Genomic DNA, 26,551 nt, shown 5'->3' with positions numbered 1-26,551 from the left:
GGTCGCGCAAAGCTCGGAGAGGTACGGAGCAGCTCGTCTCAATTCAGATAAGAGCATATTTCATTATGGAAGTACGGTGGACTGTTCCTTTAAGATATGAAGTGTCTTAATTTTTTTTTTTTAATACACCACTGAATTAGGGCGACATGGTGGTGTAGTGGTTAGTGCTGTCGCCTCACAGCAAGAAGGTCCAGGTTCGAGCCCCGTGGCCGGCGAGGGCCTTTCTGTGTGGAGTTTGCATGTTCTCCCCGTGGGTTTCCTCCGGGTGCTCCGGTTTCCCCCACAGTCCAAAGACATGCAGGTTAGGTTAACTGGTGACTCTAAATTGAGCGTAGGTGTGAATGTGAGTGTGAATGGTTGTCTGTGTCTATGTGTCAGCCCTGTGATGACCTGGCGACTTGTCCAGGGTGTACCCCGCCTTTAGTCAGCTGGGATAGGCTCCAGCTTGCCTGCGACCCTGTAGAAGGATAAAGCGGCTAGAGATAATGAGATGAGACCACTGAATTAGGAGTGGTGTCCAAACTTTTGACTGGTCCTGTATGTCTTGTGTGCCTTCATTAAAACCTTAACGGGATATGAAAATACAGAGAAACCTAAGCAAACAAAACCTTTAGGGCACCAACATACTAGCAAGGGGTTGTGCGAGTGTGTGGTAGGGGGCGTCACCTTAAGACAAGTTAGACAAAATTAGAGTAAACATATGAAACTGAGGTATACCAAGTTTTTAAAAAAAAAAAAAAAAAAAAAAAGGGGTTCACCCGTGTCAGTTTTACTGAACTGAAGTGACAATTTGCTCTGGCAAAACGGATTCAAAAGGCAAGAAAATTCTTTCCGTTTAGTTCTCATTTGGCTGTGGGCAACACTGACATAATACTGATTCAGAAAAGTAGAACGCAATTCATATCATGGGTAACAGTTTTTTTTTTTTAAATTCCCTTGACTGGACGCTAAAGTTTCCTTTTCACTGATGTCTGCAGACGTTCGAGAAACAGCCGAAGCCTATTCCCCCCGGTTTTTAAAATATGGTGCTGCTAGTTTTGCCAGCACTTTCTTAGCAAACCTAAAAAAGTTGATCTCCTGATGCACAAAATACGCAAGATGAAATTTGCACCACCAGTATTTTAAAAATCCGAATACTAATAAAATACGAGCCCTAACCAGAGAACAATGAACACACTTTGCTTGCATTTCTGAATTATAAACCAGAGAGGTTCAGACTGGACTGTAAAAAGTATGCTATTGAAGTGTTAGTATAACTATACTGATGAATTTCAATATTCATTTCTCAGATTAAAGCCTGATAATATCCCAAATACCCCAGGACATATTTAAGTTGTAAGAGGAGTTTAGTGTAAAAGCTTTCATGGCTGGTTAATTAGTAATTTTCCACAAGACAGCTTGGAACCATATCCCAACCTAGTACTAGCCACATCCTGGCTATTGGGTTTTAGGTCACAAAATTAGCCATAAGAGTACAGAGTTTGGATGATCACTTATGGAGATCGTTCAATGAAAATTCACACACAAAAAAAAAAATAATAATAATCATTTTCTGGCATTTGGTGAAACCTGTTTCACGGTCACTTGTCCCCCTCAAAATGGAGTACAAGATATAGCCAGGTTGTCGTAATTGGAGTGGGCCAAGGGTGTCAAAACTTTAATCTCCGTAAAAAGAGCGCATATGTTGGGCTCAAACGGCATCAGATGATGCAAGGAGTCGTACGTTTTCTACGGCAGAATCTAAACGGCTCCCTTTTCTGCTTGCCACACTGTTGTACTCCATGAAGTGAGCACATGCAGTGAAAAGAACCTTGAAAATGTTTTGATTACGTTCATTATGTCTTATATTGAATATTGTTCATTTTTTTTCTTTTTTATCAGACATCTAATTTTTTAGGTTTGTTTACCTGACATGTTTCGATGTACGACTGTCGTCTTCCTCAGAGTGTCACCGGATGTTATTGGTGACGCATCTTTTATCAGCTGATGAAGATAATAAACATCAGCGCTGGATCAGGGAGGCCATAGAGATCTGTAAGCGAAGCCCGAGGACCATCAACCGAGATGAGGGAGCATACATGCTCTCCCATACCTGGAGTGCCATCTTGCAGGGGACGAACTGACAGTAGAAGGCGTGACCGACCTGTCAATCCAGACAGGAAGGCCACGCCTTCGGAAACATCAGCTGATAAAAGATGCGTCACCAATAACATCCGGTGACACTCTGAGGAAGACGACAGTCGTACATCGAAACATGTCAGGTAAACAAACCTAAAAAATTAGATGTCTGATAAAAAAAGAAAAAAAAATGAACAAAACCTTGAAAATGGATTTAAAATGTTTTTAAAAAAAAAAAGTAAGAAAGAATTTAGCGATCAGAGACATCAGGCCAATTCTGTGACTGGTTCTATTTGATTAGAGGTCTCAGAGGGCCCCTGGATCCAAACTAATGGTATCCGGGCAAGAAGGGTATTCAGCATGGGTACTAAAAGTTGACTCTTGGTTAATTTACCTTGCTGTGCTTGTGAAAAGTCTTTAAGACGCTACGACAGATACCGTCTGAACTACTGAACTTGCATTGCTTTTAACTTGTTACGGTTTAGGCTTTGTTTCTTGCTTTTCATATAGGTTAATACGTCTCAGTTAGCAAGAACGATTCACAAAAAAAAGTTGAGACGCGTCATGGAGGGAAAAAAAAGGAAAGGAAAATAAATATTTTTAAAACTTGCAATAAAACTGTAGTTCGACTTCTTTTGCACATGCGATATGCAGGATTTCGGCATCTAAAGAAAAAAAAAATCTGGTTTGAGGGCAAGTTCTTCCAGGGGGTTAAAGTCGCACACTGGCCACCTTGTATCAAGGAGGAGCAACAATCATTCTATCATCACACCGTCCCACTGTGGAGGCACTCGTAACCTCTAAAAAAAATAAAATAAAATAAACCCACACCCCACTCTACTCTAGACTGGCACTTGTTGGTGATACTGCCAATTTGATGCAAGGTTTGTTTTTAAGAATGAAAGTGAGGGACATGTTTTATCTCTAAAGGAAGACACTCAAGTTTGGAGACAAAATTCCAAATCCTGTTGTCCACTTGAAGAAACGGGATGAATACTGAAATTAAAAAAAAAAAAGTCCTGATATCAGCTTGCAGCTTCCTTCATCTACTAATAACTTGTTTCTCTCTCTCTCTCTCTCTCTCTAGCTGTGCTCCTGATGACTTTCATTATAGTCCATGATATGTAGCTGCTGCTGTCTCGGCCATTCTGCTTCCCGTTTTGATGCTCGCTGTAAGGCGTCAGGCTCTTTAGCAGCCATGCTTGAGGCGTGGCCGTGTGTGGAGGAGGCGGGACCTGTCTTTACTGCAGTCTTTACTGAAGGCTCCACACAGAGCTCAGTCTTCAAGCCCTGCGATAGGCTGGTGAGCTGTGGGTGGGGAACGTAATCCTCGTCACACTGACTCTCGCTCTTGTTGCGGAAGAGTTCCCGTGCCCGCATGCCCAGGAAGCTCTTGGCACTGGGGTAGGAGCCGACGGTGAGGGAGGGGGTGGAAGAGGGTACTGCAGGGCAAGCAGGGGGTGGTTCCACCAGCATGGGTAGGGGCGTGGCTCGGCTGCCGTTTAAGGACTTGGGGTCGGGGGAGCCGACTTTGGCTTGACCTGATGAGAAGCCGTTCCGGTGTGGTGACGACTTGCCGCACTCTTTGGAGGCCGTTTTCATTGGTCCATCTGATGCCGCCACACTGAGAAACCATGAGAGAGCAGGGATACGATCTTATAAAATGTCAGCAGTAGTGACTCAATCGTGTTTGTATTATACATATGATGGTGGAATTCTCCAAAGACAAAACATCTCAAAAAAAGGATTCCTTCGAGATGAGTCGGAATACGCTCCTTTAGCCCATCAAGCAGTATATCTGAAGCAGATTGGAACCTGTATCCGTACCTGGTCTGGGTGGGACAGCAACGCTCTGTAGCATCTCCTGCTGATGAAGCTGCAGCAGCGGCAGCCGGAGCCTCCATCTCCAGCCTGCTGTAGAGTTGCAACAGCTCCATCTGCAGGGCCTGAGTCACACGCCTCTGCGCCTGGTACCTACTTTCAGAAGCCTTTAGCTCCTCCCTGAGGGAAATAAGAAGAGGGGGTAAATTAAGACGCAATTTGCAGAGAGCAAAACAAGCAAATCCCACAAAACCACAAGAGACCAGACTGACTAAAAATTACAAACCCATCCCATCTTTCCATATTTGAATGCAGAATTGTACATAAAAATTCTATTCAATATAAACTTGATTGTAAATATGGTCTACGACTGCTTTGAGAAAGTCTACGCAGCACAACAATGCTGCAAGGATGTAAAGAAGCTACAGTTGTGCTCAAAATAATAGCAGTGTCTTTAAAAAGGCGAGTAAACGTCAAAATTCTTCAAATAAATTGTACTTTAATGAACACAAATGCATTGGGCATACTGCACATTCTATTTCAAAGCAAGAAAATTGGAAAAAGTAATTACATTTCATAATATTTCACAGAAAGTCAAGAAATGTAATGTTCAAAAAAATAGCAGTGTTGACATCTTTCTTTGGAAACTCAAAAATGTACCAGACAAACTAAAATTCTTGAAAATTCAACTTTGCTGAGTATCCTAAACTAATATTTTGTTGCATAACCATGGTTTCTGATAACTGCTTCGCATCTGTGGTGCATGGAGTCGACCAACTTCTGGCAACGGTCAACAGGTATTGCAGCCCAGGTCAATTGTACTACGTTCCACAATTCCTCTGCATTTCTTGCTTTTGCCTCATGAACAGCATTTTTTATGTCAGCCCACAAGTTTTCTATGGGATTGAGGTCCGGGGATTGTGCTGGCCACTCCATTCGTTGGATGCTGTTTGTCTGGAACCATGATTTTGCTCGCTTGCTGGTGTGTTTGGGGTCTTGTTGAAACACCCACTTCAAAGGCATTTCCTCTTCAGCATATGGCAACATGACTTCTTCCAGTATCCTGATGTACTCAAACTGATCCATGATCCCTGGTATGCGGTAAATAGGACCAACACCGTAGTATGAAAAACATCCCCATATCATGATGCTTGCACCACCATGCTTAACAGTCTTCACTGTGTACTGTGGCTTGAATTCTGTGTTTGCAGGACGTCTGACAAACTGTCTGTGACCCTTAGACCCAAAAAGAACAATCTTACTTTCATCTGTCCACAAAATATTACGCCATTTCTTTTCAGGCCAGTCAATGTGTTCTTTGGCAAATTGTAGCCGCTTCAGCACATGTCTTTTCTTTAACAATGGGACTTTGCGGGGGCTTCTTGCTGGTAGATTGGCTTCACATAGACGTCGTCTGATTGTACCAGTACTCACAGGCAAGTTTAGATCTTCTTTGATCCTCCTGGAGCTGATCATTGGCTGAGCCTTTGCCAGTTTGGTTATTCTCCGATCCATTCGAGAAGTTGTTTTTCTTTTTCTTCCTCGTCTTTCTGGTTTTGGCTGCCATTTTAAAGCGTTTGATATCATTTTAGCTGAACAGCCTATAGAGCAATTCCGGCGTTATGGACGTGACACTTGAACTCAAAATGGCAACAAATGACCCAGTGCATGTTTTATTGTCTCCCAGTATTTAAACAGGTGTTGCATATTTTAAGGCTGTACCATACTGGAGAAGTGATAGAACAAGAACAATTCTCATAGTACATCTAGGGCATGCCAGAAAATGCCAATAAAAGATGCGTTATGGATGTGACAGAAAAAGTATCACTTTTCTTGGGTGACTGTACATTTTTATCAAACTCTGAAATTGTAAACCTAATGTCGAAATGGAGATATCCATTTGATAGAGGGGTCCAAGGTGAATATTAAAAAATCTTTGTTTAAAATATTTTGTATTTCATGCAGAGTTTCGGAAGGAAAAGTCAGCGTTATAGATGTGACGAAATTCCGTTATGGATGTGACGCGTCTGAAATAGACATGGCATGTGTTTAGAAAATCAGCAATTTAACCACCATAACCCTTTGAAAAACTCTCTAAATATCAGCTAAAACTATCAAAGTTCTTAAATAATATTTAGGATGGCTATTGTTTTGCTGTTTTGTGGATTTTAGCATACATTTCTGTGGCTTGTGGCAATAATATAGAATTGTACATGATCAAAGTTGATTTTAGCTTGGGGTTTACATTATAAGAAAGAAAGACTGACAGTGACACATTAGGTTGGTTACAAATTGGTTCAACTTATTCACATCTGTAAAATACAGGCCTAGGTGAGATCTCTCAGAGTGGTTTTGATGTATTACATGTTGCTTTATTTTTGCATGGTGAGGTTGACATTTACATGGAATTGCCCTCTACTGCAAGTTTCTGCACTTCTTTGTAGGTTTTCCCCTCTTTTATCCATTTCTTGATTAAAAGCCGCTCTTCATCAGAACAGCGTCTTGAACGACCCATTTTACTTGGTTTTTCAGGACCAATGCAGGACAGCCAGCATATGCAATGTCAGTTGCCTTGATCCTTAAATAAGGACCCCCTGTTAACACCTTTTTTTTTTTTCACAAAATCAATGCCCTCCCTAATTGAACTCACCACTGCTATTTTTTTGAACACACCCCTTTCAGGGCCCGTTTACACGAGGACGCTGTCGGGTAAAAACGACTAAATATTTTATCAGAAGTGCCTTTCGTTTACACGAGGACGGCATTTCCGAGGCTGAAAAACGGATAAAATTGAAAACGCCTTCCAAAGTGGATAAGTTTAAAAACGGCCCCCGTTGCGTATCCGTCTAAACTACCCAATACGCGAAACTCTGCTCGGATCTGCTCACGTCGGGTACGCGTTTACGTCATACATGTGTCATATACTGTACATGCCAGCCCGGGAAGTAAGAAAGTAAGGGGGGGGGGGGGGGGTCGTGGCTCAGATGGCTAAGGCACCATACCATAAAATCCGGGGACCCGGGTTCGGTTCCGACCCGAGGTCATTTCCCGATCCCTCCCCGTCTCTTTCTCCCACTCATTTCCTGTCTCTCTACACTGTCCTATCCAAAAAAAAAAGTAAGAGCATGTCTGATTACATCGATCCAACAGACCTTCAAGCTGCTGTGTTTTAATGCAGTAGATGTGTTTTCCTGCTCACCCGCCCAGCTGGAGCTCCTCAGTTTGGTGTCGCCAAGTTACACACACACGCACGTGCGTGCACGCGCGCGCCGCCTATTCAAGCCGCTCGTGAAACCATAAACCCGAGACTGAAAACAAAACTAGCAGCCGAACGGATTTATTTTGCTGAGATGGACACTGCCTTTTCTCTTCTTCACCGAAACAAGAGTGAGTGTTACTTAATAAAGGCAGATTAAAAGAGTTTCGGTTTGCTCCTGCTCCTCCCTCGAGCACTACAGTACCTCAGCCGGACCGGTGTTCTGTAAAGTTATCCTAGCAAGTTCTCATACAGACCGTTTTATTATTCAAAATAAGTCATTACAAATTATTTGACTCGGCCAATATGCACAAAACATAAAAATCGGCAAATGCGTGAAATTCTCACCGATTTTCTATCAGCGCAGCTGATCGGTGGGACAAAACTACTGTTGAATTTTCCTACCCTCCTGGATTTCGCGCATGCGCAGTAGGCTTGGTAGGATAACTTGACAGAACAGCGGCGCAGATGTGCAGATCAGACAAGACAGAAGACGTTGCGCATGCGTGCAGACATAGCGGAGACATTTATGCGTCACCGTATAGACGCAGATTTCCTCCTTGAAAACGGTCGTGTAGACGCGGAAAAAAGTGAGAACGAAAACGGACTTTTGCGTTTTTGTTTTATACCATCCCCGTGTAAAGTGGGCCTCAGTTAATCATTCAATTTCACAGAATCAGTAGCATGCACGGCAGGCCTGTTGGTTTTCTATACCTTTACTATACCCTCCAGAAACTTGCTAGCGGTGTAAAGGTTGAAATTTTAACAAAAACAGTGATTTATCTTGCTACTGTTGAGGGACTGCTATTATTTTGAACATAACTGTATAAGCCTCTAGTGCAAGAAACTAACATTGGACAGTGAACAAAGTTTCATCTTACTAATAAAATCTGGATATAGTGAAAAGTAAATGGCTTTTTTTTTTTTCACAAGCAATTTTAACTACTGCTTTAATAATTCAAAGCCAGACAGCCTTTCAATTTCATAAAAATCAGTGAAGTTTATGTCTGTAATATCTATTTAAAAAAAAAAAAACACACCCATAACCTCAGCCATTCTGTGGCTGGGAAGTAATTTAATTTGAGGGGAATCCTTAGCAAATAACATGCATGAAATCGCTCGCTTCACACCGGGCGGCACGGTGGTGTAAGTGGTTAGCACGGTCGCCTCAGAGCAAGAAGGTTCTGGGTTCGAGCCCAGCGGGGGCCTTTCTGTGTAGAGTTTGCATGCTCTCCCCGTGTCTGCATGGGTTTCCCCCACAGTTAGGTTAATATGGGACGGCCTTGAGCAAGACACCCAACTCCCAACTGCTCCCTGGGCGCTGTTAGCATGGCTGCCCACTGCTCTGCGCATGTGTTCACTGCTTCAGATGGGTTAAATGCAGAGAGGTAAATTTCACAGGCACGTGATGAATAAGTTGCTCTTCAGTCAAGCAGACAGAGGAAGTCCGTGTGGGCAGCTTTACCTTCTTTTGGGTTTTACAGCAGCTGGCATCCACAGTGTTGCATTACTGCCATCTACAGGTTTACCTTTGAGCGTGCACTGACAGTTCAATCATTCTGTCACTAAACAAACAGCTGATCACACAGAGGTGCTCGCTGACCGCCGATATTTATTAGTTTGGTCCTGCGTTTCCTTTCCTTCGTATATAAAACATAACGTCTTATTTTTTTCGCGGTCCGGTTTCCATCAAATCCTGCACCCTGATTGGCTGGCGAGCGGGTCCGTATCCTATGATACAGACCCCGGTTACGGACCTCTGGCAACTTGCTCGTTAACAACAAACATAGTAGCAATTTTTGTCAACATTTATCTTTTTTTATAAGATTATCAAAAATCTTATAAATTTTTGCCAGCATAATAGCATTAATTTTACATCATGAATAGTGATAACGAGGGCAATTCCATGTAAATGTCAACCTCACCATGCAAAAATAAAGCAACATGTAATACATCAAAACCACTCCCAGAGATCTCACCTAGGCCTGTATTTTACAGATGTGAATAAGTTGAACCAATTTGTAACCAACCTAATGTGTCACTGTCAGTCTTTCTTTCTTATAATGTAAACCCAAAGCTAAAATCAACTTTGATCATGTACAATTCTATATTATTCCCACAAGCCACAGAAATGTATGCTAAAATCCACAAAACAGCAAAACAATAGTAATCCTAAATATTATTTAAGAACTTTGATAGTTTTAGCTGATATTTAGAGAGTTTTTCAAAGGGTTATGGTGGTTAAATTGCTGATTTTCTAAACGTATGCCATGTCTATTTCAGACGCGTCACATCCATAACGGAATTTCGTCACATCCATAACGCTGACTTTTCCTTCCGAAACTCTGCATGAAATACAAAATATTTTAAACAAAGATTTTTTAATATTCACCTTGGACCCCTCTATCAAATGGATATCTCCATTTCGACATTAGGTTTACAATTTCACAGAGTTTGATAAAAATGTACAGTCACCCAAGAAAAGTGATACTTTTTCTGTCACATCCATAACGCATCTTTTATTGGCGTTTTCTGGCATGCCCTAGATGTACTATGGGAATTGTTCTTGTTCTATCACTTCTCCAGTATGGTACAGCCTTAAAATATGCAACACCTGTTTAAATACTGGGAGACAATAAAACATGCACTGGGTCATTTGTTGCCATTTTGAGTTCAAGTGTCACGTCCATAACGCTGGAATTGCTCACGACTGTGCACAGCGAAGGCGAGTTTTACTACCCTGAGGAAGAAGAAATAAAAGAAAACATTTCAGGAGAAAGCTAAAAACCTCTAACTGTTGCTAACACCAAGCAAAAACATGGCTGAATCCTGAATGACTCAATTTTGTATAAATAGGGGACTACATAGGCGGCAAAATTTAGTTTTTTTTCCCTGCCATGGAAGTGCACTTGTATACCAAGGAGGAAGCCATTTGCATTACAGCCGTGAATGAGGATTCAAAATGGCGGCTTGCCTCGGTTTTCCCTTTCGGGCGCGCTCGTTTTCTGTTAGAATTTCGTAAAGAAAAAAATAAATATATTATTTACCAGCTTAAGGTCGGTCCGTATGGTGAAATACCGTGACCTCAGCCTTGAATACTGACCTCAGCCCAGAGGGCCTCGCTCAGTACTTTCAAGACCTCGGTCACGGTATTTCACGATACGGACCTCCCAGCTGGTAAATAACATTTCTTCTCACTTTCTTTCCGTTACTGTAGTCGGTCTTTCACGTTTAATTCGCGCACACACTCACGTCCTCCATTTTTCTCTCCTGTTTCAGATTTGTATCCCACAATGCCTTGCGCAAACAGGGAAAGCCCACCACTATGTGATGCATGATGTAGTATCTTGAATTGGGTCATCGTGAAGCAGGAAAAAAATAGAGAATTTAGGGCCTTAAATTTATTAATTGTTCTATTTAATTAAAAAAAAAAAAACTCCAACTAATAAAACTGGAAGTCTGTGATTCAAATTCGGTAGCTTTCGGTCCACTAAAACAAAAATTATCAGGCGTCAGGGAAAATTCTTATGACCTACACTTGAAAAATCTGAAAGACTGTTTGCAAGTGGCCAGGCGTTTAATATATACACTATCCACACAGTGAAGCATGGTAGTGGGAGGATCACACGGAATTCCACCCAGAATTTTGTCCCAGACTTGTTTACATCCCAATTTGTTTTGATACGCTCTTTAACCAACTCCACATTTGTAAATAACTTTGCTTTACTATAAAGGATTTTTCTTCCCACTTCGTTATTATGGGCTATTTTGGTACAGCCATATACTTGAGCTATAACCAAAGTAATTAAATTTACAAAAATGTGGAAAGTGTGTCCCATGTAAGGCACTGTAGCTACATCAAACAGCTCTCCAAAAAATAACTCCGCCCGTCACCATGTACGTTTCTATTCAGTTGCCAAACCATTATTCCTTATATTAGGTGTACAACAGTCACTTGTATAAATTTCAGACACAAGCTGTATAACTAAATCCACTCTAGGCCACACAAGGAGTGCCCTTTCTACACATGTAGTAGATTTGAAACGTCCAAGATGGACAAAGATGGCTGTCGTTTCTACCCGTGAGCATCCGTACTTAGCCTGTCCCTTGACATCCTCCAGGAATTTCTTCTGCTCTGCGATGAGGTGCTCCTTCTTGGACAGCTGAGTCTCCAGTTCAGCCACTCTCTGCTGAGCCGCATCCAGCTTCTGACCCTGGAGCAGCAGGTTCTGCTTCAGCCGCTCCACCTCCTTCATCAAGGACACCTGAACCATCTGCACCTCCTGCGCAATATAGAATTGTGATTTAGAGTAATAAATGCAAAGTGGTGATGCTACCTTCTTTGTACATTGTCCTGATCTGGTCACATCTTGCACTGTTTAATACAGTATACAAAGCCTCTACATTTTCTTCTCGACAACACACGGGTACCAAAGGAGCACCATTTTCCTCCACCGAGACAGACATCTCCTGACAGCAGTGCTACACATGTGGCAAAGTAGATCCCGCGTGTACCTTGCTGAGGTCCGGACCTGCTTGTTGAAGCTCTTGCACACACAGTTTATGGGCTTCCCCCAACAGGAGCAACTGCCTGCTCATGAAGCTCAACTGCTGCTGTGTGCTCTCGCTCGAGGACAACTAGACAGGAAATGCAAGCACAAACAAGAAAGCGAGATCATTAAGTAAAAGGGATAGGGGAAATAAATCGAGTGGTATAGGGATTATAAAATATTGCTGTTACAGGTTCTCCTGATAAATTACGACAGCAGTGTACAGCAAAGAGTTTTGCTTCGAAATCCTAGCAGGATTAAACTCCGCCATATGGAGTGGTGTTCGACAAAACAGAGTACACGCTACTCGTGCAAGTGTCTCCCAACGCCGGCTTGCGTCGATTTTCAAAATAAACACCTTCACTGACGTAAGGAACAAAACGGAAGAATAAATTAAAAAAAAAAAAAAAAATCACTGACAGTGTCTTGTGATGAAGCCTAATGAAAACTTTGTTACTTTCCTATAACAGGACCTCCTGAAGAAGCGTTTTATTCCTCTTACACCACACTCAGTGTGTTTACATGCACATCCAAATCGAGCTACTGTCGGTAATCGAGCTAAGGGTCCCAGCAGGGGTAATCCAGAGAAATCCAATCCTACATGCACACAAGGAAATCGAGCTATTGTGTGAGGTACATTGTGCACCCGAGCCACAGGTGGCGCTACACGCCCCATCGTGTTGGTACACTTCCGGTTGTCGTCATGAAGAGGAGCTATTCAAGAGTATAAACAAAGCTATCAGTTCCGTGTTCACAAGAAGAACGACGACGAGGACAGCAACATCGAGAGATGTTGTTCCTCCTGACCTTTTCTGCTGCTCGCTACTACTACTGTTGTCATGCCGACCGAGGCTGTTGTGTTTCCTGCTTGTGGTCTCGTCACTCCCGGAAGGGGCAGTGCTGAAGTAAGTAGCTCGATAGGGTTTACATGCACCAAGTAGCTCGGCTACAATCGCATAATCTAGGTCGCGTAGCTCGATTACGAGAAATCCAGTTCGGTTCGATTTCAGCCGAGCTAAGGTGTTTCCATGGCATTTAGAACTTCGATTTCAGTCGAGCTACGGCAGAAATTCGATTTTCTCTATGTGCATGTAAACGCACTGAGTGTGGAGCATCCACCATAAGTTACAAAGCTGTGTGGATTAGCCGTTACTATAGAAAATGTATTCAAATGAGTGCATTAATGTAAACCTCTGAACTAGTCAAAGCTGCTGTTATAGAAGATTATGCTCTGTAAAACTGGCTAACATTGTAATGTTTTTTTTTTTTATGTTGATTTCCCAACAACAGCAAAGCATTTAGCATGAAACTGGAAGAGAAAAAAGTGCTAATATGGACAAGTCCAAACAAACTAGAACATCAAGGACGTAGCAGCTCATCTGGCCTGCCATCAAAACCACCATGACTACCAAAACAAACCAAACTAAAATGTGATGCTGTGAGAGAAGACCAACCTCCATGACAAACTGTTTACAACAGGACTAAAATTTGTTCCTCAATGGAAAATCTACCCAAAACATTGATCAGTACTGAATTCGCATGATGAGAGAAGATACAATTCTAGTCAGAAGAAAATTTGTTTAGTTGACCGAATTACTAATTTGTTAGCAAAATTGACAACACATTGACCAAGTTTTGTGCAGAACATCTAATTCTTTCCAATAAAACAATCAAAACTGAAATCTATTAAGAACTGAAGGACGAGACACGATTTAACTGGAAAAGAAAAAAAAAAAGTTGTTTACAACAAGAACTAGATAGAACTCCGCCCGGTAGACTACACGCCTTAAGTTGTGATTTGGGGATGGACATTTGACCTCACAGTAATCTTGACCTGGTGAAATTATGTGTACCAGCCTTGGAGATATTGTGTTCACAAGGTTTTCGGACAGACATTTGACCTCAGTGACCTTGACCTTAGACCTTTTGATCTCAAAATCAAAATCAGTTCATGTTTGTCCCAAAGCGCACAAATGGTGAAAGTTTGGTGAAATTCCTTTCATTAGCCTTTGAGATATCGCGTTCACAAGGTTTCCGGACGGACACACTGACGCACGCACGGACGGACGCACGGACAACCGGAAAACATAATGCGTCCTGCACCTTACGGTGGCGGAGGCATTTAAAAAAAAAAAAAAAAAGACCAAGTTTCGTTCCCCAAAGGAAGATCTACCAAAAACAATCAGAAAGGAAATCTGATGAGAAATGAGGAGAAAGTTCTAGCGAGAGGCCTGGAGGACTTGTTAATTTGGTGTAATTACTAACTTGCTTATTAGCAAAAACTGACAAAACAACGACCAAGTTTTGTGCGGAGCGATGCGTTCTTTCAAACAAAACAATCAGAATGGAAGTCCATGGACAACTGACGTCAAATTTTTTTTTTTATCATCAAAGTTCTCTCATTTTATTAAATATCGGAATGCATTTTTGATCGCTATTTTGTCGCTGCTATAGCAAGTTATGAGCGTTTGAAATGTGCTCTGTAATATATCAGTCCATATGTCAAAGCTATGGCCGTAAACGCGATTCGTCGAGACCTGTGCGAGACATCGTAGGATGGAAGTAAAACACAGTGGAAATCAAAGTGACCGACATCTGCCAACGTTATCAAAAGGCACGCGCCCTCTTTCGAATGCTGATGTAATCAAGCCGGAAGTTTTGTTTGTTTTGATAGCAATCAAGAAAGTTTGAGGAAAAAAAAAAAAGTAGGCAGTAATAGTCATTTAAAACTCGTTTTTGTGCAATATTTCGTTTCGAAAAAACAGTTTTCAAAACGGCGGCACTGACACCTGGCTGACACTTTACGTTTCAAAGTCTCACACAAGTCTCGTGAAGATCGCGCGGATAAGCGACGCCTGCCGTGGACCAAACGAACAGGCCGATAAGTATAATATTTAATTGCGATTAGTGGACGATGCGAGTCACGATATAAGGTTACTAAAACTGAAAACGTAATTGAATAACGTGTTAATTAAGAAATAAAGCAAGTTTAAAAAAAATGACTTCAGTTCTTTAAGCGAATTGTGGATGACGGACGCTATGCCATGGCAATAGCTCATCAGGCCTGATTGCTCAAGACTTTCAATACTGTCCTTCACACATCTCTAGTTGTTTCTTGGGATACAATACCATCAGCTATCTAGGTCTCGAACATTTAGATCTATGGATGTTACTTTCCTTCATTTGTAATTCTAGAGAAAGAAGCGTTATCTTTACCTTGGTGGTGAGCTGATTCAGCTGATGCCCTGTATGGCAGACCTTGTTATTCGCCTTCTGGAGCTCAGCCTCCATCTCCCCCATCCTCTTCTGGCACTCCTGCATCTTACTCTGATTAAAAAAACAATAATAATAATAATCCACACACAGCAAAATACATTAACGACTTCATACAGTTGAGTTTACAGCCAAGTGGGCAACAACACAAAACCCATCAGAATAAAAGCACGTGTCTTAATTGTAACCTGCAACTCCTGGTATTTGGTGTAGTAGTCATCCCGATCATGCTGAAGTTGGCGGATCTGGCTGTGTAGGCACGTGACCACAGTCTCCCGTTCATCCCAGAGCTGCCTGTAGCGCTGCTGTTCCATGTGCAGGCTCTCGCGCAGAGACGTGATATCCACACACTGCAGGTTCAGCTGGTCCTTCTACACACAAATGAGTCAATTCATAATGCACTTCGGTTATCCCAGGTTGTAAACTTCATCTTCAAGTCCCCCCTGAGAGTTATTTTTCAGTGTTAGCATTCTGTATTTAAAAATAAATAACCCAACTCCACCCATTCCTTGGGGTGAAAGCAGGATTAGTTGTTCTAGAGATACACTACCGTTCAAAAGTTTGGGGTCACCCAGACAATTTTGTGTTTTCCATGAAAAGTCACACTTTTATTTACCACCATAAGCTGCAAAACGAATAGAAAATATAGTCAAGACATTTTTCTGGCCGTTTTGAGCATTTAATCAACCCCACAAATTAATGTGATGCTCCAGAAACTCAATCTGCTCAAAGGAAGGTCAGTTTTATAGCTTCTCTAAAGAGCTCAACTGTTTTCAGCTGTGCTAACATGATTGTACAAGGGTTTTCTAATCATCCATTAGCCTTCTGAGGCAATGAGCAAACACATTGTACCATTAGAACACTGGAGTGAGAGTTGCTGGAAATGGGCCTCTATACACCTATGGAGATATTGCACCAAAAACCAGACATTTGCAGCTAGAATAGTCATTTACCACATTAGCAATGGATAGAGTGGATTTCTGATTAGTTTAAAGTGATCTTCGTTGAAAAGAACAGTGCTTTTCTTTCAAAAATAAGGACATTTCAAAGTGACCCCAAACTTTTGAACGGTAGTGTATGGGCAGTGCATTTATGCAAATGCATATGGCTGTGCATGACCAGAGCAATTTAGTATCTATAGGAATTACGCACATGATAAATGCCAGTGTTCTAGTAGTAGTCCAGCACAAAATTACATTCAATGAACGCTTTGATAAACCAGACCCCAAAAAGCAGCCAAGCTTAAACTTTAGACAAAATCTAGTCTGGATAGTTTTCAGGTCTCCGTCACTATAGAAAGGGGTCAAAAAAAATTGTAAATGCCACGATGAAACCACACGCTGCTGTGCCCATACTTGTCGCCAAATTGTGGCTCAGTAGCTGGGCCACAGTCGCCAACTGTACAAGGTTGTACAACTGATACAACCCACACAGTGTATATACACACACAACTCAAACTCCTCACTCAATAATTACTGTACCAAGATTCTACTGGAGCGTATGGGGGTTTTACCATTGCGTTATTCTGTTCCTCCAGTGCGGTGGCGTTGATGATTCTGCGCAACAGGCGGCGGTTTCGCACAGCGTGCTGCTCACGCTTATAGCGTTCATACAGAAGCTGGTTATGCAACAACAGCAGCTGACTGCGTAGCGTTTGTAGTTCATCCAGTGGTGCAGAGCCTAAAGAGAAAGAGAGATATGAAAGGATTGGGGGGGGGGGGGGGGGGATTAGACAAAATGTCAGGGAGGATGAATATGGTAGGCAGAAAGAAAAAAAAAAAAGACAGGAGTGGGAGGTTATGGAAAAGGGAGTGTTAAGGAAATAGACAGTGGAGAGTATGCAGTATTGACACAGATGAGAAAAAAAAAGTCAAGAGAATAAAAAGTACAATCCAATAAAAACCTGTGGGAACCAGGGCTGAGGCCTGCTGCTGCAGCATCATCATGCGTACACACACACACACACACACACACACACACACACGACTCGAATAACTGCAGGGCTTTATTTAATTCTAATATGCACAGCCTACACTGTTTTTCCCCCACCAGTCATCATCTGGATATCATTAAACCTGGAGTCAGTGGCCAGTCACATTTAAAACCACGAACACTAAAAATACTGACATGAATTTAGGCTTGCAAAATTCATGTATAAAAAGGGAAAGCAAATATTTTGCAACATTTTTCAAAAGGGAGTCCTTTTAATGTTTAATGCAAAGTTGATTAAATTTAGAAGTAGGTTGGTCACAATTCTGAAATGGTTATTCAAAACACGTATAAATACATATACGTGTTATTTACCAGCTGGGAGGTCCGTATCGTGAAATACCGTGACCGAGGTCTTGAAAGTACTAGAAGAAACCTTTATTCATCACATGCACACTTCAAGCACAGTGAAATTCATCCTCTGCATTTAACCCATCCAGAGACTCAGATTGTTTTGCAGGTCAAGGGGCCCACAGGGCCCCTCCTGGGGGAAAAAAAAAAACAAAAAACAAAACAGGGGCCCATTTCTACAATTTGGGGGGGGGGGGGGGGGGTGTCCAGGTCCAGTGATTATCCTTCAGTTGAAGTGAACCTAGTGAGCGAAGCGAGCCCAATGAACAGCTGGGGCAGCCGTTTTTTTCTTCTCAATTCTGTTTTTTTTTTTTTTTTGGTATTAGAAGCCATATAAAGCTAGTCTGGTTAACACCAGACCATATCACAAGTGAAATATGGTCTGGAATCCGCCTATTAAATTTCTCGTAGGGGAGGTGTGGTTTACGATTGTCAACGGCCGTTTATTGGACGTTGCGAATGTCTGTCATTTGGCGTATACGTAGCCCATGGCCAATCATGGCAGTTGTACCTGGTGACGTAGTTAGAGCGGGGAAGAAGAGAAGGAAAGAGAAGGCAAAACAAAAATAGGAAAACAATGGCACCGAACGATTACTGCCGTTTGTGCAAGACAAAGCTTGATCGAAAGTTTGGTTCGTATCGCTCGCCGCCATGTTAAACGTGATCTGTAAACAGTCCCAAATAAACTACAAGCTTCCGTTTGTCGAGTAGTACGCGTCACTGTCTTTCCACCCCTCCCCACTCTCTGATTGGCTCCCTAACTCAGGCGAGCCTTTAGACCATAGTTTCCATGCTGTCTTTTCAGATCGGAACGATTGTGCAAAGCAGCATGGGATTTCCCAGGCTAATATGAAGCAATGTAGATGACAAAAATCAATGCTTCAACCAAATATATTGAGATATTGCTTAATCAGTGGCAATATTTTGGAATTCAACCACAGGCCACTATATATCACATCTATATTATCTCCTCCTTATAAATTATAGCACAAGAAAGGGTTTGTTTTTTGCATGCTGTGACGGTCTAATTCTGCTGGTCTCTAATCATCTCTACTAATTTCAGAGAATCAGATGGGATGCTGAATCTTCAATCTTGGGTTCAAATTCAGGCTATGAAGTTTGAAAATTAATAATGTCTGATACCATTGATACAACAGTTGATTAAATCATCAGAATGTGTGTATATGTATGTCTATGATTGTTCTGCATGCTGTTCAGTATTTTGTGATGATAGAAAATAAAATAATTGAACTCAATCTCATTGTTTGGGGCTCAGAATGTTCATGTTGTTCTTGGTCACCCTTCCCTGTGAAGTAATAACCAACATGATGTTAGCCAATAAACCATGTTATTCATATATTTATTTATCATTAATTTATTTTATTAACTTGCTTTCAGTTTGGTGTAGGTCTATAGTAGTCACCAGTGGTAGTGGCAGTAGTAGTGGTGGTGGTGGTTGCTGTTGTAGTAGTTGATGTTGCAGTAGTAATAGTTGTTGTAAATCTAGTATGACTAATTACCTTGGGTATCAGGGGTATCAGTTTTTTTCAGGTGAATGTACTCTCTTTCTGCCAAAGAATGTCAAAATGGATGTATTTTTCTTTTTTTTCCCTTATCTCTTACGAATATTCGCACATAGACCGTAAGACGCCACCTAGCGAAAGACTTGGATCAGGTTTTACTCGCTTGGGACGCTACAAACGGGGCGGCGTAAATACACGAACGGATCCGACGTATATTCAATACGGCGGCGGTCAAAACAAATTCATCCGATGTTGAAATCTGTTGAATATCCAGATAATTATGCTGGAAGTTGCATATTTGTGCAAGATTTTCGATATTGAGACCATGAAGTCAAGTAATACGCCACGAAACGTTCCAAATAGGGTATAAAATGCTCACGTCCATATTGGCCCCTGCCCCTCTCGACAATGCGTTCATTATTCAAAATAGTGCGTCTTAGACGCGGGCGCGCCAACAATCTGAGTCTCTGCCCATCTGAAGCAGTGAGAACACACACAAAGCAGTGGGCAGCCACACCAGAGCGCCCGGGGAGCAGTCAGGGGTTCGGTACCTTGCTCAAGGGCACCCCACGTCAACCTAACTGCATGTCTTCGGACTGTGGGGGAAACCGGAGCACCTGGAGGAAACCCACGCAGACATGGGGAGAACATGCAAACTCCACATGGAAAGGCCCTCACCGGCCGCTGGGTTCGAACCTGGAACCTTCTTGCTGTAAGGTGACCGTGCTAACCACTACACCACCGTGCCACCCAGTATTCAAGGCCGGGGTCACAGTATTTCACGATTACGGACCAACCTTAAGCTGATAAATAATATTTATTTTTTCCTTTACCAAATCCTAACAGAAAACGAGCGCGCCCGAAAGGGAAAACCGAGCCGACATTTTGAATCCTCATTCACGGCTGTAATGCAAATGGCTTCCTCCTCGGTATACAAGTGCACTTCCATGGCAGGAGAAAAACTACATTTTGCCGCCTATGTAGTCCCCTATTTATACAAAATTGAGTCATTCAGGATTCAGCCATGTTTTTGCTCGGCATTAGCAAGTTAGAGGTTTTTAGCTTTCTCCTGAAATGTTTTCTTTTATATCTTCTTCCTCAGGATAATAAAACTCGCTTTCGCTGTGAACACTGTCGTTATCGCCATCCATGATATAAAATTAATGCTATTATGCTGAGAAATGCTGGTAAAAATTAAGATTTTTGATAATCTTATAAATAAATCTTATTTTTAAAAAAATGCGACTACGTTGTTGTGAACAAGCGAGTCACCAGCGGTCCGTAATGTAGGATAAGGACCTGCTCACCAGCCAATCAGCGCGCACGATTTGAACCGCGAAAAAAACAGTTATTCCACAAAATCAAGTCGTACATGAGCTGATCGCTGACGAGGCACGTAGTGCCGAATTGGCTATAAGCCGTGTACGACGAGATTGAGTGGAATAACTTATTCTAGCCACATTCAATGGATTTTGAGGCAGAGCATTTTTATTTTTGCAAATTCAATAAACAAGATCAACTGTGAGCTACTGCTCACTCATGTATCCCCCCCACTCTTGCTTATATCAGAATGCAAGCAATCGAGGGAATAAGACACTTATGAATGTTGACATCAACAAATAATTAACGATGAAACAAATGAGTAAACAGCGGTGTAGTTTGTAGTTGCTGAGAAGTGTGTTATGAAAATTTTGCAAATCTGCCCTATAGGTTTCGTAAATGCATTCAGTTAGTAAAACAGGAAGTCAATGTGCGACAGACCTGAAAATGGTATGCATGGTATAGAACCCCAAGCTGAGGTTTGGTACCAAGTGGCTATGATTTGCTGAGAAAAAGGGTGTTTCAGATGGACAGAGAGGTAAGCCAGTATTCCCCCCCCCGGAGCAGGGGTATAATAAAAACTTCATACAAAGCATCTGACAAAAATAATTTCCGCTTCGGATGTGAACAAACTGGAAAAATGACCGTAGCAATTTGTGAAAAATGATATAATTCTTGAAAAAAATAAATACAAGATATGGTCTTACCATCAAATACTTCTATTCCACATTTTGTTGCTTTTTCTTTAAGTTTTTTTTTTTTTTTAGTGGTTGGCTAACCAACTTAAAAGGTGCACTCCCACCACCGACTGGGCTGAAGTGTGGAATAGAAGAAAATTTTTTTTTTTTTTTTTTATTGAGGGGGGTGTTAAAATAAACATGGGTATATTTTACCCATGTTTATTTGAAATACTTGATCATTTTTGGTGCAAGTTTATTTCATCCTCGGATGGTTCGGCAAAAAGCGTCGCCATTTTGTTTCTCTACTCACGGTATACGAGCCGACAGCCTAGTAGCAGAGTAGCCAATCGGAGTGCATGACTGATCGGATCCAGTGTACATGGACAGAATGCAGAGAGCTACTATATTGTGAAGAACAAGGTTTCATTGATCAGGAACTTTGAACCTATTATTGAAATGCATAAATGTGTGACAAAGAACAAAACCTTTAGTGCTGGTATTTAAAGGGGTACCAAATAATATATACAGTCGCTGATGTGACAAAGTAACGTATTCTTAAGTATTCTATCAAATTTATACACTAGAAAACAACGAAATATCTTGGTACTTACATCTTCACACTCACATTCACACCTACGGTCAATTTAGAGTCACCAGTTAACCTAACTTGCATGTCTTTGGACTGTGGGGGAAACCGGAGCACCCGGAGGAAACCCACGCGGACACGGGGAGAACATGCAAACTCCGCACAGAAAGGCCCTCGCCGGCCACGGGGCTCGAACCCGGACCTTCTTGCTGTGAGGTGACAGCACTAACCACTACACCACCGTGCCGCCCCACTACTATTTTTATTTATTTAAGCAAGCATAGAGTCGTCTCACACCAAATATTGACTTTGTTTCGTTTATTATGGCTTACTGCTTACAGTATTTTCTTTATATTATTATTTTTTTAAAGCTTTTATGCTTAGCTGATGTAGAATAGTTGCAAAGAAAAGAGTGAAGGGGGGGAAAAAAAAAAAAAAGAAAGCGACGTCAGATGTCACTACAAGCCTGTTATGGTCATTATGCATTATCGGCTTTTCTCTCCAATGACTTGCATCATTTGTCAGGAATGAGAATTCTTAAAGGGGTACCAAATATAATATATATACACAGTCGCTGATGTGACAAAGTAACGTATTCTTAAGTATTCTATCAAATTTGTATACTAGAAAACAACGAAATATCTTGGTAATTGTAAATATAATAGTCGGTACACTAAACGGCACAAGAGTCGCCATTTTTAAAAGACCGTGACGTCAGCCCTACCCACTGCACTAGGAGAGAAGCGTGTAATCATGGCGTCGGGCGCATCAAGTGAAAGCGACAGCTCTGTCGAATCGTACGAAGAGATCCCGCAAGACACACTGCAAGCAGGCTATGGCTTAGAAGGGTACCAGTTTGAACCTAGGAGAGGTACTCTCGACTCCGGTGATGACGAAAGAAGAGAAGAAAGCTCGAACTCGCTTGGTGTTTTTCAGCGGAAACGAGTGAAAAGACACGTCTGGAGGATCGTTATGCTTTCCATCGGTCCTGTTATTACACCCGAAAGCAACACACTGTGGCATTGTGTAGCCGATCACTTACAATTCATCCTACTTTCCGTTTCACACGTGCTATTCCCAACCTCAACGAGCCAACACAACTGGGCACATACATACGTCATGAGTGTTACGCAGAGAAAATGAACGTGCATTCTGATTGGATAAAATTAATATCATGGCGGGCTGTTCAAACTGCGGAAATAGTTTGCTCGAGCTACTTTCAAAACACTATAACTTTCCAACCTTAGAACAAAAAACTTTTGTAAGTCTTGAATAAGGTTCGTTAATGTGTGTTTTATTGTTATATTTACTCTATATATTGCCCTCTGTTCCCCTTTAAAAAAAAAAAACAACCTGGTGGTCTTGCTACCCAATGCAATAGATCTACTCTTCCATCAAAATAGATTTTCCTACAACACCAACATAAGAACGACAGTTACCCATAACTTTACAGCATGCTGCTGAACTATAATGGCAGCGATTTGATAAATAAATTCATTAAAAACGGACTTCATGCAACATTTTGCTTGACTTGCAGTTTTATACAGAAAAATAACGACAACCTATTCAGCTCAAATAATTGCCATTAAGCATCAAATATAGATACATTAGCCTGAAATCACAGACCCTCTGGGCATTTTGTGTCCACTGGTGCTTGTCTAAGAAAAATAAAGCCCATGCCCAAACCTGAAGTCACAAAAAGTACGACTAAATGCCGACTTCCACTTTTTCTGGGTCTGCTGATAGGGATGATGAAATAACACTGTCGACTTGTTTAAAATAAAAGCACACAGGGACAAGACTGCCGTCCTCACAAGGTGACCAAGTGCCATTATGTTGTTTACCTCCAAAGTGAGTCCAGTCAGCTGACTTGCTTGGCAGAGGCAACCTGAAAAGAGATTATATAAATGAGGTGATCAGTGAGGTCAACAACGTGACAGCGGATTGAGCGCATGCGCACACTTCGGATCTGGCCACAAGCCCACAAACCCTCCTGACTTGGGCTTGGCCATATCATGACTTGTACAAGTCTGTGGTCCAAAACAATTACTCAGCTATGCAGAGTGTGTGAGAGAGCAAACGTAAAAGAGCTTTTTTGGGGGAAACGAACATGTGAGAAGCTCTGTTGTGTACAGACAGTGGCATTGAGGACTTGGCTGCAAATCGAGGATGAACAGCACAGTAGCTGCAGTTGTTCTGGCACGATGAGACCAGCAGGTCACAACAAGCCTTCAGACTTTTATCGTAAACACGCCGCACCAGTTACGACAGAGTTGCCCAAATTATATGCACATGGCCAGTGCAGCTGTGGATTTTAAATTCCAAACAAACAGGAGGAGGAACACCCGAAACCACTTGCTTAATCAATTTTGCCTGACCGACTATGGAATCAATTTTGTGCCAAAATGTTCATACAATACTTTTGAAATATCAAACAAAAACGACAAATCAAATGTCAATTTTTTTAGACTGGCAAACAAATTATTCGTGTAATCGTGCAAAATATCAGTCTATTACTCTTCAGAAACCTTTTATTTTTGTTCCGCGTCTTTCTCGGTTTTGTTTGACGTAATTTATTTTGGTTGCGATTCCAGCTTTCTCGTTTGCGCTCCCTGACGTTTTGCTTGCAGTTTTGGCACAAACTTCACGTGTGGGTTAGTCTGGTTAACACCAGACCATATCACAAGTGAAATATGGTCTGGAATCCGCCTATTGAATTTCTCGTAGGGGAGGTGTGGTTTACAATTGTCAACGGCCGTTGCGAATGTTTATCACTTGGCGTATACGTAGCCCGTGGCCAATCATGGCAGTTGTACCCGGTGACGTAGTTAGAGCGACGAAGAAAGACTAACGCCAAACGCTGTTCTTTTTTTAAAAACAAACTTTCGCTCTAAACTATTCAGAACAGTGTCTAAAGCTTGATCGAAAGTTTGGTTCGTATCGCTCGCCGCCATGTTAAATGTGATCCATAAACAGTCCCAAATAAACTACAAGCTTCCATTTGTCAAGTAGTACGCGTCACCGTCTTTCCACCCCTCCCCACTCTCTGATTGGCTCCCTAACTCAGGCGAGCCTTTAGACCATAGTTTCCATGCTGTCTTTTCAGATCGGAACGATTGTGCAAAGCAGCATGGGATTTCCCAGGCTACATGTGGGTGGGCTGTCCAGGAATGCATTCCCATTGGCTAACTTGTGTTTGACTGACAGCTACGCTCAGCCATTCCCTACTCGGATTTTGGCGGACTGTTTGACGAGTGACCGATCCATTGACGGTAAACAAGGATCGAGTGGACTTCATTGGCGACTATGATAACACATACGTCCCGTACTTACGTGTTATCATAGTCGCCAATGAAGTCCACTCGATCCTTGTTTACCGTCAATGGATCGGTCACTCGTCAAACAGTCCGCCAAAATCCGAGTAGGAAATGGCCGCAACAGCTTCCGAGGGAATGGCTGAGCGTAGCTGTCAGTCAAACACAAGTTACCCAATGGGAATGCATTCCTGGACAGCCCACCCACACGTGAAGTTTGTGCCAAAACTGCAAGCAAAAAAAAAGGTCAGGGAGCGCAAACGAGAAAGCTGGAATCGCAATCAAAATAAGTTACGTCAAACAAAACTGAGAAAGACGCGGAACAAAAAAGGTTTCTGAAGAGTAATAGACTGATATTTTGCACGATTACACGAATAATTTGTTTGCCAGTCTAAAAAAATTGACTTTTTTTTGTATTTTGATTTGTCGTTTTTGTTTGACATTTCAAAAGTATTGTATGAACATTTTGGCACAAAATTGATTCCATAACCGACCATCACTACACTTAAAGAATAAAACACAGCAAGGCATACTGTGGCAATAAGGCCCATCTCAAAAGGTTTTACTCTACCACAGTAATTACCATTTTTCTCCATTTTTATATAAAAAGCACATTACACATACAGAACACTTTTGATGGAATTTAAAAAAAAAAAAAAAACTATTCTATTCCCTTCTAGCGGGTTTCATTCATTTGGTTTGATAGCATGCAATATTGTTAGCATATCGCTTATCCTACGTATATTACGTCACTCTACCTAATGGAGAATGAGCATTGAATATGGTTTACGACATTGCATGGCTGTCAAGACAACGTCGTACGGAGACGTAAAACTTCCATGCTAGCGAGCAACTGAATTTGTAAACATGGCCACCAGGTCTGAGTCGTTAAATATGGAAGTTTGAGAGAATTTTGAAAGAGAAAAACGCATTGAACACCTGAAAGGAGTATGGATGTATAATAAGATGGCTGGCTTTTTTCATGGTACATCAGATATATTCCATTCAGCTAGCAGGATGCTGAACTTGTCCATCATGCTAGCTGAATGGAATATATCCAATGCCAGCCAATATTATTTAAAACATTGGCGCCTGTAAAACAAGTCAGTTCTCATTATAGCAGCTACAAATGGTCAGTCCATCACCAGCCTTTCTTTCCCTCTCTCGCTTGAAGTTAATAAGACAGAAACAAAAGCTTGTCATGTTTCTGAGAATCCACAAAGCCCTCCATTCTGAAGAATTTCCAGTGTTGGAAAAATTAACAGCTGGACAGCACCGGAGATTCCTTCAGTAAAATGCCGCCTCACAGGAATCATCAATACATCAACAATTGCACGTTTTCCACCCCTCCCTCACTCTTTCTGCCTCACCCCCTTATGTCCATGTCTCTCTTATTGCTATTCTTGAATCCAACTTGAGGCCAGTTCGATCTATGGCTTCTTGACTCACTTCCTCTGTATATTTTTTATTCAGCATTACCCCTTTTCCACCAAATCAGTTCCAGGGCTGGTTCAGGGCCAGTGCTGGTTCACAACTCGTTCAACTTGCAAGCCAGCTGAGAACCAGTTTGCTTTTCCATAGCTCGCGGTGCTAAGGGAAGCCACGTCAGTTACGTCGCTGTATACTTCAGTTACGTCGCTACGTTTGCATAAACCTTGACGTGAATATCGAAGCAAAAACAACATGGAAGAAGCAGCAGCAGCAACAATAATAAATGACTTCGCATTTGTACAGCTGCTGCTTCTCGTCGCTTAAAAGTGGCGATCTTTC

General features: G+C 41.8%; 1 protein-coding gene across 5 annotated transcripts in view; it reads right to left on the bottom strand.

Moving 5' to 3' along the window:
* Positions 1-1,968: 1,968 nt before the first annotated feature.
* Positions 1,969-26,551, bottom strand: part of tsc1b (TSC complex subunit 1b) — a 48,103-nt gene continuing 23,520 nt past the window's right edge. For all 5 annotated transcript variants that reach the window (XM_060935437.1, XM_060935438.1, XM_060935440.1 and 2 more), the window contains 8 exons: positions 23,312-23,355; positions 16,532-16,698; positions 15,207-15,389; positions 14,962-15,072; positions 11,711-11,833; positions 11,291-11,478; positions 3,946-4,119; positions 1,969-3,742 (listed from right to left, as the gene is read on the bottom strand). In XM_060935437.1, coding sequence (XP_060791420.1) covers positions 3,202-3,742; positions 3,946-4,119; positions 11,291-11,478; positions 11,711-11,833; positions 14,962-15,072; positions 15,207-15,389; positions 16,532-16,698; positions 23,312-23,355 — 1,531 coding nt within the window. In that variant the 3' untranslated portion in view covers positions 1,969-3,201. The remainder of the gene's footprint in view (positions 3,743-3,945; positions 4,120-11,290; positions 11,479-11,710; positions 11,834-14,961; positions 15,073-15,206; positions 15,390-16,531; positions 16,699-23,311; positions 23,356-26,551) is intronic.

Source organism: Neoarius graeffei, chromosome 12 (genome assembly GCF_027579695.1).
Source record: "Neoarius graeffei isolate fNeoGra1 chromosome 12, fNeoGra1.pri, whole genome shotgun sequence".
Taxonomy (NCBI): domain Eukaryota; kingdom Metazoa; phylum Chordata; class Actinopteri; order Siluriformes; family Ariidae; genus Neoarius; species Neoarius graeffei.
The sequence above is the reverse complement of the archived record's forward strand: the minus strand, read 5'-3'. Positions and strand labels throughout refer to the sequence as shown.